The sequence below is a fragment of the Charadrius vociferus genome, unplaced genomic scaffold (assembly GCF_000708025.1).
Source record: "Charadrius vociferus isolate BGI_N301 unplaced genomic scaffold, ASM70802v2 scaffold758, whole genome shotgun sequence".
NCBI classification, from domain to species: Eukaryota; Metazoa; Chordata; class Aves; order Charadriiformes; family Charadriidae; genus Charadrius; species Charadrius vociferus.
Window position 1 is genome coordinate 71,127 of NW_009649934.1, and position 13,562 is coordinate 84,688.

Genomic DNA, 13,562 nt, shown 5'->3' on the forward strand with positions numbered 1-13,562 from the left:
AGCCCCCCGCCCCCCCCCCCGAGCCCCACCGCTGGGGTGCCGGGGGTGGGGGGACACCCTCGGGGTGCTGCGCTAGGAGAGTGCTTGGTTTTAATTAAAACTCTCCCTCTGATCCTGCCCTGGCTCGCTGCATCCCCTGCTCTGCCAGCTTAATCCATGGGCTGCTTCCAGCCAAACTTGACAGAGGAGTCCGGAGCGCCCCAATCTCCTACTTCTTGCCTAAAAGCAATGAACCTCCAAAAAATTAAATTATAATATATTGCATAAGGCATCTCTTCCCCCTTCCCAGAGAGGGGCAAGGCCTGGGGCAGCCCAGCTCTCTAAGAGCCCCGGGAGCTGCGGAGCACATCCCTGTGCTGGGAGAAAGCTGCTGTCTGCCCTTGTGCTGCCCGGGTTGGGGGTCCCCCGGCCCTGGGGCACGGGCTGGCTGCGTCCCTGGCTCTGTCCTGGCGCACAGCAGGCGGCCCCAGGGGCTCCCTCCCTGTTGAAAAGGGGGAAACTGAGGCACGCAGTGTCCCCACTTACCCTGGGTGGCAGCAGGCGCCCGGGATGGCTCCCGGTGGTGGGTGGGTGTCCCCAGGCTGGGCTTGGCAGCAGGGCTGGGAGGCTTGGGGTCCCGGCAGAGCCTGGTTGCGGGGCTCACGTCTGTCTCGGCATCCGATCCACTCCAGCCCGAGGTCCGGCTGTGCCGTGGTGTTCCCCAGGTACGGGGGGCTCCCCGGGGCCGGGCGGGCTACGTGGGCTAAAAAAGGGGGCGAGAACTTTTTTTAGGTTTTTTTTTTTTTTTTTTTTTCCCTCCCCTTCTTAAGCTGATTATTCTGTTCCTCTTCCAAATTGGAAGCAGAAACTGAAATTTCCCATGAAACAAATTCTGCCACCGCCTTCTCCCTTGGGGGGAAGAAAAAGAAAATGAAAATTTCAATTAAAACCATTAGAAGTCTCTGAAATGAAAACCGGGGCGAACTGAAGCTGCTTGTGCTTAGCTGGTCGGCTTGGGCTGCGCGTGGCTGGTGGCTCTGGCTGGGGGGTGACGTTTTGGGGGGGCCATAGGGGAAGGTGTCATGCTGTGGGTGCAGGGGTGGCCGTGTCCCCGGCTCTCCCCTCACTTCAAGATGCTCTTTTCCTTCCACTTTCACTTCCAGCAGTGGTTGGTGTAAGAGGGGAAAGAGCATTTTGCTGCTGCGCGCACCAGGAGCATCACAGCACAGCTCGGTGCCCTCCAAGCTCTCCGCTGTCTCCCCCAAGGGACCCTTGTCCTGCTGCGGCGGTGCTCGGGGGGTGGCTTCTATGGGACCCCCACCCTGGGGGTAAAGGGGTGCTGGGGATGGATGGAGCATGGCAGGGTGCTGCTCCCTGGGGAGATGAAGCCTCGGAAGGGGAAGGCGCCCCAAGCCGGTGTAACCTGAGGCGCAGGAGGAATTTGTCGGGGCTGGGGGAGAGGGGAAAGCCTTGCCTGAAACAATAAAAGGAGCCCGATGACTTTGCCAATGTTATTCTGAGCTGGGAAAATATTATTGCAGGGCAAGAATAGAAGGAGACGACAGTGTTTTCCTGGGCTGGGCCCGTTGATACGGGAGGACCTGAGATGCTGGGAGGGCACGGGGAGGAGGGTACCCCTGGGGAGATGAGGTTGGAGGGGCCCCTGGTGCCAGCTCTGCTTGCAGGCACAGCGGTCTTCCCAGTAAGGATGGAGGTGCTGGGGGCTGTATCCCTCCATGCCACCAGCATCACCAGTTAGGGCACTGGGACTGCCCTTGAGTGACTTGGCAGGGATGGGAGCTGTATGTGATGGGATGAAGGCGGCAGTACTCCCCCCTGGGGATGGACCCTGCCTCCTTTCAAGTCCCAGAAGAGGCATTTCCCACTAGGATGGGGGGCATTGTGCCACTGGCCACCTCCTCACTGGAGGTGACAAATGTCCCCCCAGCAAGAGCAGGGCTCGGTACCCCAGTGTCCTGGGCTGCTGGCAGCTGGGCTTGTCCCAGCACTGCCTCCTCTCTCATGGGGATGTGCGTGGGGGACGCTCAGGCTGGGGGTTTCCCTGGGGTCAGCAGTGATGGCCGGCAGCCTTCCCCGGCGGAGGGTGTCTGGGGACATGGCTGCGCTTATCAATGGCACTTTGTCTTCCTCCTCCTCCACCCGGCGGTTGCAGTGGCGTGGCCCGGGTTCGGGGCGGTCGCTGGGACAGGGTTTCAAAGCCCACTGAAGCTGAGCCGCTCCCTCTCACCCTCTCCCTCTGCGGCAGCTGGGTGGGCGCCACCATGCCGGGATTTTCGGCTCGCTGACCCTGAAAGTCATTTCCCACCAGGAGCCAGTCGCGTCACTGCCCCCGCAGTGGCGTCACCGTGAGGGTCCCCTCAGTGTCCCATGGAATTCGGGCTTGGACTTGCTTTGGGAGACTTGACCATCAGACCCTGTTGCTTTGGGATCTGATGCCCATCTCAGGGATGCAGTGTCCTTGTGCTGGGGCTTTTCCCCAGGCTCCATCCCCGTGCTGGGGTGAGGAGGAAGCCTACCCGACAGCAAGGTCTGGTGGCGGTTTCGGGCTTTGTGTGCCGGTTTCCCCGTGGCGCTGGCTGGCTGCCTGCTATTGTGTCCCCAGCCGGCACCCGGGGCGGGCAGGACCCGCTTTCTGCCCACCCCGTGGCCCCTCTCGCCACGGTCCCTTGCTCTGCGCGAGCCCAGCTTGGGGCTGACAGCAGCTTTGCCAGGTTCTCGTACACCCCGACTCAATGCGGCACGGCTGTGGTAGGAGCCCGGGGTGGTTCAAACGAAGCTTGCTGAGGACAAACTTGCCTGGGACCCTGCTGCCCACTGGCTCTGTGATTTTGCCCTTGAGCAGGGTGAGGCCGGGATGTCTGCGCCTCTGGGAAGGGATGCAGATGGATGCTGCTGCCCGCAGTGGTGGGAAGCAGCTCTTCCGCTGGCCCCGGGGAGGCTCTGCGATACTCCGAAGCAGCAGCTCAGAGGGCCTCTCCTGCCTCTGCACCCATCGCAGCCCTCTGGTCTTCCCTGAAAAAGCCAGGACTCCTTGGTGCCACCACCAGGCTGGGGGTCCGACCATCCTTTCACATCCCCGAGCAGCTGTGAAGGGTGTTGGGAGGCTGGGAGCCCCCACGGCACCCCTCTCCGTTTTTCCTTGCTGCGATGCCCCTTTGCTGCAGCATCCTCCGACGGCCGGGCCCCGGCTGGGGGGCGTCCCGGGGGTGTGTGAGGGCACTTAGCTGTGGGACATAATGCATCGCTTTTCCCTCCTGTCCTCACGTTGGGTGACAGCTCAGGGCCACCGGGCTGTGCTGTCCCGGTGGGGTGGGCTGTGGGCTAGTGTCTGGGGTAGCCCAGCGTGCGCAGCAAATGGAGGGAGGTGGTGGGGGCTGCCAGGGAGCGGAACACCCCCCGGGCTCGAGGCGAACGCTTGTGCCCATGGCTGGGAGGGGACATTTGGGGCAAGCGGTGCTTATGACGCCCTATGGGTCTTTGGGGTTGGGATGGCTCATCCTGATGTTTCCCTCCCTCCCTTGCAGAGCTTTTGAGCACCAACCGCTCCGTCCTCTTCTTTGGCCACCGTGGCTTCCTGGGCTTCCGCTCCCTCTACCTGGATGAGTACCGTGACCGGCTCTTCATCGGGGGGAAGGATGTGCTCTACTCCCTGCTCCTGGACGGGGCCAGCGCAGACGCCAAGGAGGTGAGCACCCCGGGGTCTCCATCCCCACCCTGGCCCCCCACCCACTTCTCGCCCCTCTGAATGATGGTGCCCGGCCAAGCCAGGCGAAGCCACCCTGAAGCAAGACCTGCCCTGGAGATGTCCCAGTCCCAAGCGCCCTGAAATGCATCTGAAAACTTGTGCTGCTTGGCAAAGGAGGGCTGGCTATTGTGGCAGCAGGGCAATTAGCCAGCAATTAGTCGTGACTGGTACAGCCCTCCCCGTGAGCCCTGGGTGCTGAGTGCGGTCTCAGACCCCGCTGTCCTAAAAAGCTGCCACCAGGAGAGAGAGTGGTCCCCATCCCCATCCAGGCATCCCCTTCAGGGCCAAATATACAGCTGAATGCCTGCAGAGACAAGGAGCTAAAAGCAGCCATCACCGCAACGAGCTGTGCCAGGGCTCAGCTGGCAAAGCCCCCAGACCTCTCCCGGCTCCTCGGCAGCAGAGGAGACAGACCAGAGCAATGATGCCGGGTGGTGGCTCCCCTCCTCCTTCACCCTCTCCGCTTTGACTTCTTGTTCTTTAAACACGGCTCTGGGTGGTTTCTAGCTGAAGAAAGTGGAGAAGGAAATGAAGTGCCCCTCGGCGTGCTGGGTCACCGCAACGGGGTCAAGGGCTTGTGTACCCAACCTGCCCTTGGTCCGAGAGCCGCTGAAGGCTGTGGGGCACTCGAGCTCCATCGCTCCCCGCTGTCCCCTGGCACCCTTGCCCCAGGCCACCCGTGAGTCCACCCCCTTCCAGCCCAGATCCGGCCACCCCCAGCGGGACCACCCGAATCCAGCCCGGCTGCAGGCTGTGACTGCTGGGGCATCTCCCCAGGAGGAAGGGTCCTGCCCCGGGTCACAGGGTGGGAGCTCTGGGCTGGGTGGGCTCTGGGGAGCTGTTGGTCCCTCTCTCCATCACCATGCCATGGGCAGCCTGGGGACGTGTATGTGCAAGGCTGGGTCCCTGCTGTCCCCCCTCCCTGCTCCAGCGGGTCCTTTGTGTTTCAGATCTACTGGCCGCCCCTCCCTGGGCAGACGGAGGAGTGTTTTCGGAAGGGGAAGGACCCGGGGGTGAGTCTGTGCTCATACATGCTCTGCCCTGACCTGGGGGTGTCCCCTTGTGCCCCGGTGCCAGCTGGCTCCCCACATGCCGGGGCTGCGCTGTGTCACCCCGCCGGAGATGACCCATGGGGCTCGCAGGACAGTTAATGCTGGGGCAGAGCAAGGGACCATCCCAGTGTATGAGGGGAAACTGAGGCAGGGAGTCGCCAACCAAGCCTGGCCACGTGGGACGCTTGAACCGGGATCTGGAAATCTCCTCTCCGGGGCTCTGCTCAGCCCCGCGGTCGCAGAGCGGTGACCAGTGTGCCCCAAAGGCGGCTGCACCGAGCAGGCAGCGATAGCCGGGCTTGGAGATCCGAGCTGGGAGGAACCGAAAGCCCCGTGCTGTGCTCCGGACCCCAGCGACGTGGTGTGGCCCATCCTGGCTGTCCCCGACGGTGGGAAATCTGTAGCTTGCTGAGGTTCCGTGACCTCGCTCCCCAAACCTCACCCTTCTTTGCATCCCCCCCTGCCCCGATATGAAACAGGACTATGGCGGGGAGAAAGTCCCCGAGGCTGCCCTGGCCCAGACGAATTGCTCCCGGGAGTCCCCGTCCCTCTCTGCGTGTTTATTTTACAAGCTCTCACCGACAGATCCAAGCCAGGGCAGGCTCAATTTTTTATTTTTCTTGAACGTGTACGTATATATATATATATATTTAACTTGCTATTTTAGAGGCTCTTTGCAAAGGGAAAATAAACAGCGGGGAGGCTGGGAACCCCCGGGGCAGCTCGGTGGCGGTGTTCCCAGCAGACGAGGGGCCTCACGTCCCGCCGGGGGGGGGAAGGAAAGATGGGGGGCAGGCAGGGCTGGCGCTGGATGGGCTGAGCTGCTGAGCTAATGGTGGCGGTGCCCAAGCAGGAGAAGGATGGGAGCCCTTTTCCAGTGGGAACTGCCAGGAGAGACCACACAAGGTGAGAGGTGGCAGGTCTCTGGTCTGGGGGTGTCATTGCTACTGGTCCCGGTAGAAGGGGACAATCCCAGACAGTAGTGATCGGGGCTGTCCTGGAGGCAGCCGAGAATGCCCGTGGGTATCCGTCTCCGTCTCCCATGTTTCCTCCTTTTGTTTCATCCCCGGCGCAAGCAGGAACACGGCAGGGAAGGACATCCCCGCATCTGGTCGTGTGATGGGTGCCGGGCAGAGGAGGGTCCCCAGGGGCTTGGGGCTGGGTGCGGGAGCTGCTGCCGGGACCCTGCTCCCCCGGCTGATGTGGGCTGTGTGATGGGGTGAGCACACGACTGCCCGTGGGCAGGAGATGCCCAGGTGCCGGCTGGGTCACGCGTGGTTCCCCTGGGGATGCTCTCGGTGATGGGAGGACCAGCAAAAAGCCCTGTCCTATTGCGATGGGCTGGGGTCCACGGTGGTGGTGGGTGAAGCACCGAGCCCCCTGTGACCCTGCCCCTCCCCGTGCTGTCCCCCCAGACCGACTGTGCCAACTACATCCGCGTGCTGCACCCCTACAACCGGACACACTTGCTGGTCTGCGGGACGGGCGCCTTCCACCCCGTCTGCGCCTTCGTCTACGTGGGGCAGCGCGGCGAGGTAGGGCAGCACCACGGTGGGGTGCCCATCCTGAGCATCTCTGGCGGGACACCCCTGGGAGGGAGATCCCCATCTTCTTCCTCCTTCCTGGTGGGCTCCGGGACTGCGTGGGGATGCTGGATGCGGTGTTTGCCCCACGCTGAATACCTGGGGTGCGGTGGGGAGGGGGGCAGGAACCAGCTCCCTGTTGCCCCTTTGCCCTTGCGCTGCCCCCTCCCCACCTCTCCCACCTTTCTGGCCTGGCATCACCTTTCCAGAGGTGTCCCCTGAGGCTGGTGTCCTGCCAGGGGCTGCGGCGGGGGTGGCGTTCCCTCCTTTCCCTGCCCGCTGCTCATAAACCAGGTGGGATGGGGTGGAAATGCAGAGCCCCCCGTTCCCTCCTCGCAGCCTGGTGCCGTGTGGGCAGCGGGAGGGAGCCCTGCCCGTGCCGTGATGCCTCCTGCCAGGCTGATGGGCGAGCAGTGGGGTTGGCGGGTCCCTCCGGTTACTGTGCATCCTCACAGCATCAGACTCGCCTCAAAAAGCAGGGATGCCGCATCCAGACGGTCCCTTTAGGACCGCTGGGGTTGTGGATGCTTGCAGCAAGGTGCCTGTGAGCTGGGCAGGGACCAGTGCCAGCCCCGGCGTGCCCAAGCACATCCCCGCTGCCCAGGGCATGGTTGGGGGTCACCTGCCTGCTCCCCCTTGCCCAGCACACCTTCAGCCTGGACCCCGACAGCGTGGAGACCGGCCGGGGCAGGTGCCCGCATGAGCCCAGCCGCGCTTTTGCCAGCACCGTCATCGGTGAGTCGTCTTCCTCGGGAGACTGAGAGCCTTTTGGGTGCTGGGACCAGGGACGGTCCCCGTGTCAGCCAGGGCTGGCTCTCAGCCCCGTGGTGGGATGTTTTTGCCAGGCGGGGAGTTGTACACTGGCCTCACCGCAGATTTCTTGGGCCGCGATCCTGGCATCTTCCGCAGCACGGGGACCCGCTCTGCCTTGCGCACTGAGGTGGACCAGCGCTTACTCAATGGTAACGGTTCCCCTGTGCCCTTCCATCCCCGCCCCAGCCGGGCAAATGATGGGGACCGCGAGCCTTGTGGTGGCTGGGGCACCCGCTGGCCACCGTGCAGCATCCCCCATGCCAGGTCTGAGCAGGGAAAGGCACCGGGGCAGCAGGGTCTGGGGGTCGTCTTGGACGGCATCCAGCCCCGGTGTGGTGTGGGGGTCCGGAGGCGGCAGCTGTGCCCTCACCCCACCTGACGTGGCTGAATCTCGCTCGTAGACCCCAAATTTGTGGCAGCCCACTTGATCCCGGACAACGATGACCGGGACAACGACAAAGCCTATTTCTTCTTCACGGAGAAGGTGGTGGAGGCAGACAGCAAGGAGCACGCCATCGTCAGCCGGGTGGCGCGGGTCTGTGTGGTAAGATGCTGGTGGGGACTGCAGGGGACAGGGATGTGCCAAGTCACAGTGGTGGACCTGGTGCTCCCTGTCCCTGCAGAACGATGCTGGAGGCCAGAGGGTGCTGGTCAACAAGTGGAGTACCTTCAACAAAGCCCGGCTAGTGTGCTCCGTCCCTGGCCCTGGTGGCATCGACACCCACTTCGATGAGCTGGGTAAGGGGTGCATGGAGCTGGGGACCTCACCAGGGCTGGGCCCTTTCTTGGGAAGCTCCCGGGCCTCCAGGAGAAACCCCACAGCTTGGGTGTCTCATCTCCAGAGGATGTCTTCTTGCTGAGGACGAGGGATGGGAAAAGCCCAGAGGTTTACGCCCTCTTCAGCACCATCAGGTGGGTGGTCCAGGCCCAGTCTCTGGGGACATCCAGTTGCAGCTGCCCATGACCTGCCCTGTCACTGTCACCATGTGGCTGCTGGCTGTTCCCCGACCTCCACCAGCTCTGCCCTGGTCTGTATGGAGACATCAGTGCTCCCATGCCTCCCACTAATGCCACCGGTCCTCACCCCATTCACCATCCCCTTTCAGCCATGTCTTCCAGGGCTCTGCCATCTGTGTGTACCGCATGGCCGACATCCGGGAGGTCTTCAACGGGCCCTTTGCGCACCGGGAGAGCCCCCACCACCAGTGGGGCCCCTACGAGGGCAAAGTGCCCTACCCACGGCCAGGCGTGGTGAGCGACTCCCTGGACTTCTGGGTCTCCTTTGCTCCTCCGATTGCTCTTCCGGGAGGGGTTGATGGGGCTGATCCTCCATTTTCTCACCTGCTGGGATGGGCTCCCTCTGGGATCCACCCCAGGATGGCTGGGGACCAAGGTCTGGCAAAGGGGTGGAGAAGATGGATCCCAAACTGGAAGGCGGGGAGGAACCCAAACAAAGCTTTGCAGGGCAATGGAGGAGGAAGGAGGGATGGGTGCTGGGGTGGCCGAGCTGAGCTGGCCCCCTCTTGTCCCTGCAGTGTCCCAGCAAGACCACTAACCAGCCCCGGCGGCAGTATGGCACCACCAAGGACTTCCCCGACGAGGTGCTGCACTTCGCCCGCGCTCACCCCCTCATGTACAAGCCCGTGTACCCCCGGCACCGCCGGCCCATCCTTGTGAAGACCGACCTGCCCCACCGCCTGCGCCAGCTTGTGGTGGACCGGGTGGAGGCCGAGGACGGGCAGCACGACGTCCTCTTCCTTGGGACAGGTGAGCAGCAGGAGCAGCGTGCAGGAAGGAGCCCCAGCGCTGGGGCTGCCAGTGGGCGTATCGCTGGGGTGCATGATGGCAGGGCGCTCACACCGCCATCCTCCTCCCCACAGACGCCGGCTCGGTGCTGAAGGTGGTGGTCCTGCAGAAGACAAGCTTGGCCGTGACCGAGGAAGTTGTCCTGGAGGAGCTGCAGGTTTTTAAGGTGCCATTTGTTGCCCTCCACGCAAGGGAGGGGGGCGGCAGGGTGGGCTCACGTTGGGGACATACGTGGGGATGGAGGCTCAGGGCTGTCACTGCACTGTTGGGCACTGGGAGGTCTCAGGGCTGTGACGGCAGAGGGCAGCTGGGGGCTGTTTTCACCCTCCCCAAAAACATTCCCGGTGCCCCTCCAATGCTCTGGCAGCTCTGAATGAGCCGGGCTCTCCGTGGTGAGGTTTTCGCCAACCTCACACCCACTCACCTCCCCTGCAGGCGCCTGTGCCCATCACCCAGATGGAGATCTCCGTCAAGCGGGTGAGTACAGCCACAGCTCGGCCACAGGGTTTGGGACGGGGGAGGTGACCAGGAGGGACTGAGCTGTTGTCACCAGCCTCTCAAAGCTCTCATGGTGCTTGCCCTGAGGGGGGTCCCAGCTGGGGACTCGGGACGCTGTGCCCGTGGGGTCTACCAGCATCAGCATCTCGGTGCCGTTCCCCCAGCAAACGCTCTACGTGGGCTCCAGCCTGGGGGTGGCCCAGGTACGGCTGCATCGGTGCGAGACCTACGGCACTGCTTGTGCTGAATGCTGCCTGGCCAGGGACCCCTACTGCTCCTGGGATGGCACCGCCTGCACCCGCTACCAGCCCTCTGGCAAGCGCCGCTACCGCCGCCAGGACATCCACCATGGCAACCCTGTGAACCAGTGTCTGGACCAGAACCTGACCGGTGAGAGACTGGGGAGGGTCCACGGGGCTGGGGGCTTGTTCAGGTGCCCCAAAATGTCCCAGCATCCACAGCCCTTGGCACACAGAGGGGCTTGCGGCTATCCCAGGTGGGCTGGGGCACCCTCGTCTCCTCATCCCATAGACCAAGGGGTGTCCCAAGAGAAGGTGGGTGCTGCTGGGGCTGGGGTCTGTCCCCAGGGAGAGGGGGAGCAGGGGACTGAAGCCACATGGTGGCCCAGGGGAGGCTGACACCCAGGTGCATGGAAGCCTGGCTCTGCCCTCCCCATGAGCCCGTGTCTGCCTTTGCCCCAGTGGATGATTTTGAGAACGTTGAGGAGAAGGTGCTTTATGGGGCGGAGGACAACAGCACCTTCCTGGAGTGCACACCCCGATCCCCTCAGGCCAGCGTGCAGTGGTTCGTCCAGAGACCTCCCGACGAGCAGCGGGATGAGGTGAGGCTCCCCCTGCGCCTGCCTTGCTCCCCTTGTGAGGGCACGGGAGGGACAAGGGGTCGGACCTGGATCTCCCGCCCCAACCTCACGATGGCCGACAGGTGAAGACGGATGAGCGGATCCTGCAGACGGAGCAAGGGCTGCTCTTCCGCAAGCTGCACCGCCACGACGCCGGCATCTACTACTGCAAGACGCTGGAGCACGGCTTCACCCAGACGGTAGCCAAGACAGCCTTGGAGGTGATCACCAGCGAGCAGCTGGCACATACCTTCCCCCGGGAACGGGGGGATGAGCCCCCGCGCCTGCCTTGCCCTGACCCTCGGATGGCGCTGCAGGCTCCCAAAACCTGGTTCAAGGACATCATGCACCTCATCAGCTCCCAAAATCTGCGGCGCGTGGATGAGTATTGCACCCGCCTCTGGTGTGGCAGGGGCCCCCCCCCCCCCCCCAAGAGGAACAGGCCGCCCCCACCACCGCAAGAGCAAGCTGGCTCAGACCAAGCATGCCCTGGCCAGCGTGGATGTGGGCAAGAAGGGACGGGTGGCCAAATCCCATGGCGAGAGGAACCGTGTGCCCCGGCAAGCGGCAGCCACTTAGAGAGGGCAGGGTAATGGACGTGGGGTGGCCATGGGTGAGGACTGGCTCCCCGTGCTGCTGGTGGCCCCAGGGGACTCCTGCCCTGGCAGGTGGCTTGCAGTGGCGCCAGCCCCATCCCTCCATTCCCCTGGCTGCGGTGGACGGGATGCCAGGGCCGGCTCCTGAGCAGGTCCCCATCACCCTCGGTGGCTGCAGAGCCACCTCTGAAGTGGGTGGTGTGGTGGGGCACATCAGCCCCACAGCTGGGTGCTGTGGTGGGTGCGGGGCCACGGTCTCGGGGGCAGGTTGGGGCTCGGCACGCGTGGTGCCATCCCCGCAGGAGCTTGCTGGCTGGCTTTCTCTGCAAATAAAGAGGCCGAGCATGGCGCCGCGGGGAGCGGCTGATTGCTCCAGGCTCTTTCCACGTGGGCACAAGACCTGGGAAAGATGATGCCTGCTCTCATGGTGGGGAAAACTGACCATCACCCCAAAAAGCCTCTGTGCCCAGGATAAGCCCTGTGGTCTGCTGTCCTCAAGAAGCCAGAGTTGTGCCGTGCCGCCCAGGCTGTGCCCTGGGGTCAGGGCTCCCTCCAACCTTCCCTGTAGCACCAGGACATGCTCAGCAGTGCCAGCCTGTGTCTGGGTGCAGCTCCCCCCTTCCCCTCTGTCCCCTCCCAGCCACAGACCGTTTTAGGGCTGGGCAGGGTCGGGGAGGAAAGCAAACGGCTGCAGGCAGGTTAGACCCGTTCCTGGGTAAACACAGGAGAGGCACTGATGCCACCGCTGTCACTATGGCCGGGCAGGAGCAGAAGGTGGCCCCAGCACAGTCTGGGGGGGCTGCACCCCAACCCGGGCATGGTTCTGGTGGTTGGTGGCCCTGCAGGGCTGGGTGGGACAAGACTGGGTTGGGGAGGCTTGATGCTGGCTGAGGGAGCTATACCAGCACCCAGGACCTCCCCCCAGTGCAGGGGTCGGGAGTAGGTGCGTGGAGAGCACCCGCAGGCTGCCGGCACCATCCCAGGCTGCCGGCAAGGTGCTCGCTTGCTTTCCTCGTGCGACATGAGCTCACTCACTCGGTCAGCCCCGGGGTGATAAGGATCTCCCCCTTCCTGAGGCAGGGCAGCCCCACACAATGGTGTGAACCGCAGCCCTGCCGGGACGAGCATTGTTCAGAGGCAGAGGAACGGGAAAGAAAAATAATAATAATAATAATTAAACCCCCTAAATAGCTCGTGCAAAGCCAGGTCATGATATCATCGCTCCTCCCTGTGTGTGTGTGTGTGTGTTTGTGCTGCAGCAGTGGAGCACCACGGTTCACTGCGGTGCCTTTGATGGGAACAAAGTCCCCTGGCAGCGCTGCCCCATCCCACAGCGCGCCCATGGAGACGAGCTCTGGGTCCCAACCCTCTTCTCCAGCTCCCCATCCCACCTCTCCTGCAAACTCACGGCACCTGCATGGGGTGTCTCCTGGGGTGGGAGGGCTGTGGTGGGGCTGGCGGGCCGGGACACGTCCTGCAGGGAGGGGAGCAGAGCCGGTAGCACTGATTTATAGGCCAGACTGGAGCCAAGCACTTGGATTTGGTTAATTGCAGGCCTGGGGGGCACAGAACGATAAGCAACAAGTAGAGACAAGGAGGGACATGGGTGTAAAGCCAGAAATAAGAGACAGAAGTCTGATTCCTCAGGGCTTGGATTTAATGGCTCTGAAGGGCTTACAACGAGCCACACCACCGAAACACCTGCACCTCAGTGCCCCTTTTCAACCCCCTGTGCTCAGCAGAGCAGGGGCTGGGCTGCCCATCCCAGGGGAGGCAGCAAGAGGGGCTCCCAAGGCCTCTGATGCATGCAGGACCTGGCTCGAGGTGAGCTGTGGCTGTGGCTGGAGGTGTCATCAGGGCCAGTGATGTTTCAATCTGAGCAGGAACAAAGGGCAGAAGAAACCAGTCCCCGAAAGGGCCTCCCTCTCCTGGTAAATCCCCATAAATTTCCATGGTTGCTGAGCTTGCCCCCCCGGGTAGGTTTACACCAGTAAGGCTGGAGTAGGAGGGCTTTTGTTGGGGTGCAAGCAGGGCTCTGCATGGCTCATGTTCCAGCCTTGCCTCTCATGAAAACCAGCCAACAGAGGCAACCTCTGCCCCTAGAAATCTCCAGGGGCTGAATGGACATGAACACATCCTCACCCACCCTGGAGGAGTAGGAGACAGATTTGGTGGGCAGGTACAGCATTGTTGTCCCCCAGTCTCCTCTGTGTGAGGGGAACAAGCCCTACCTGGGTCTTGGTGCTGCCGGCTGAGCCCTGTCCCAGGCACAAAGGGAGGGCTGGGGGACGGGGTGTGCGTGGGAACAGCCACAGAACAAAGCCATGGCAGGGGGGGGAACAGGCGCAGCCACAGATCCGGCTCCTATTTTTAGCCCACTTCCTAAGGAAGCGCAATGCAGGGGCGCCTGCTCCCCCTGGAGCCTTCCAGCCTCCGAGGTGTAAGTGGAGCTGCTGGCAAAGTGAGGGATGTTACAGTTGGCCTTCACGGGAGCCCTTGCACCTCAACATGGTGGGGCCCTGCCCCTGACAGGCCCAAGCCGAGTTCCAGGCCCAGGCCCAGGCCCGCGTCCCTCACGACAGGCCCAGGCTGAGTCCCAGGCCCAGGCCC

General features: G+C 63.2%; 2 protein-coding genes across 2 annotated transcripts in view; both read left to right on the plus strand.

Annotated features, from left to right (window-relative positions):
• SEMA3G (sema domain, immunoglobulin domain (Ig), short basic domain, secreted, (semaphorin) 3G) overlaps positions 1-10,935 on the plus strand; it is a 12,154-nt gene extending 1,219 nt beyond the window's left edge. The window contains exons 2-18 of the mRNA XM_009891274.1: positions 2,246-2,345; positions 3,525-3,685; positions 4,696-4,758; positions 6,213-6,332; positions 7,025-7,115; positions 7,226-7,342; positions 7,595-7,737; positions 7,817-7,931; positions 8,036-8,105; positions 8,300-8,444; positions 8,729-8,960; positions 9,074-9,165; positions 9,435-9,476; positions 9,662-9,887; positions 10,199-10,338; positions 10,440-10,764; positions 10,799-10,935. Of these exons, the coding sequence (XP_009889576.1) occupies positions 2,246-2,345; positions 3,525-3,685; positions 4,696-4,758; positions 6,213-6,332; positions 7,025-7,115; positions 7,226-7,342; positions 7,595-7,737; positions 7,817-7,931; positions 8,036-8,105; positions 8,300-8,444; positions 8,729-8,960; positions 9,074-9,165; positions 9,435-9,476; positions 9,662-9,887; positions 10,199-10,338; positions 10,440-10,764; positions 10,799-10,935 (2,319 nt within the window). The remainder of the gene's footprint in view (positions 1-2,245; positions 2,346-3,524; positions 3,686-4,695; positions 4,759-6,212; positions 6,333-7,024; positions 7,116-7,225; positions 7,343-7,594; positions 7,738-7,816; positions 7,932-8,035; positions 8,106-8,299; positions 8,445-8,728; positions 8,961-9,073; positions 9,166-9,434; positions 9,477-9,661; positions 9,888-10,198; positions 10,339-10,439; positions 10,765-10,798) is intronic.
• A 30-nt stretch (positions 10,936-10,965) lies between these two features.
• The window catches only part of BAP1 (BRCA1 associated protein-1 (ubiquitin carboxy-terminal hydrolase)), a 15,584-nt gene continuing 12,987 nt past the window's right edge, over positions 10,966-13,562 (plus strand). The window contains exon 1 of the mRNA XM_009891275.1: positions 10,966-10,969. Coding sequence (XP_009889577.1) covers positions 10,966-10,969 — 4 coding nt within the window. The remainder of the gene's footprint in view (positions 10,970-13,562) is intronic.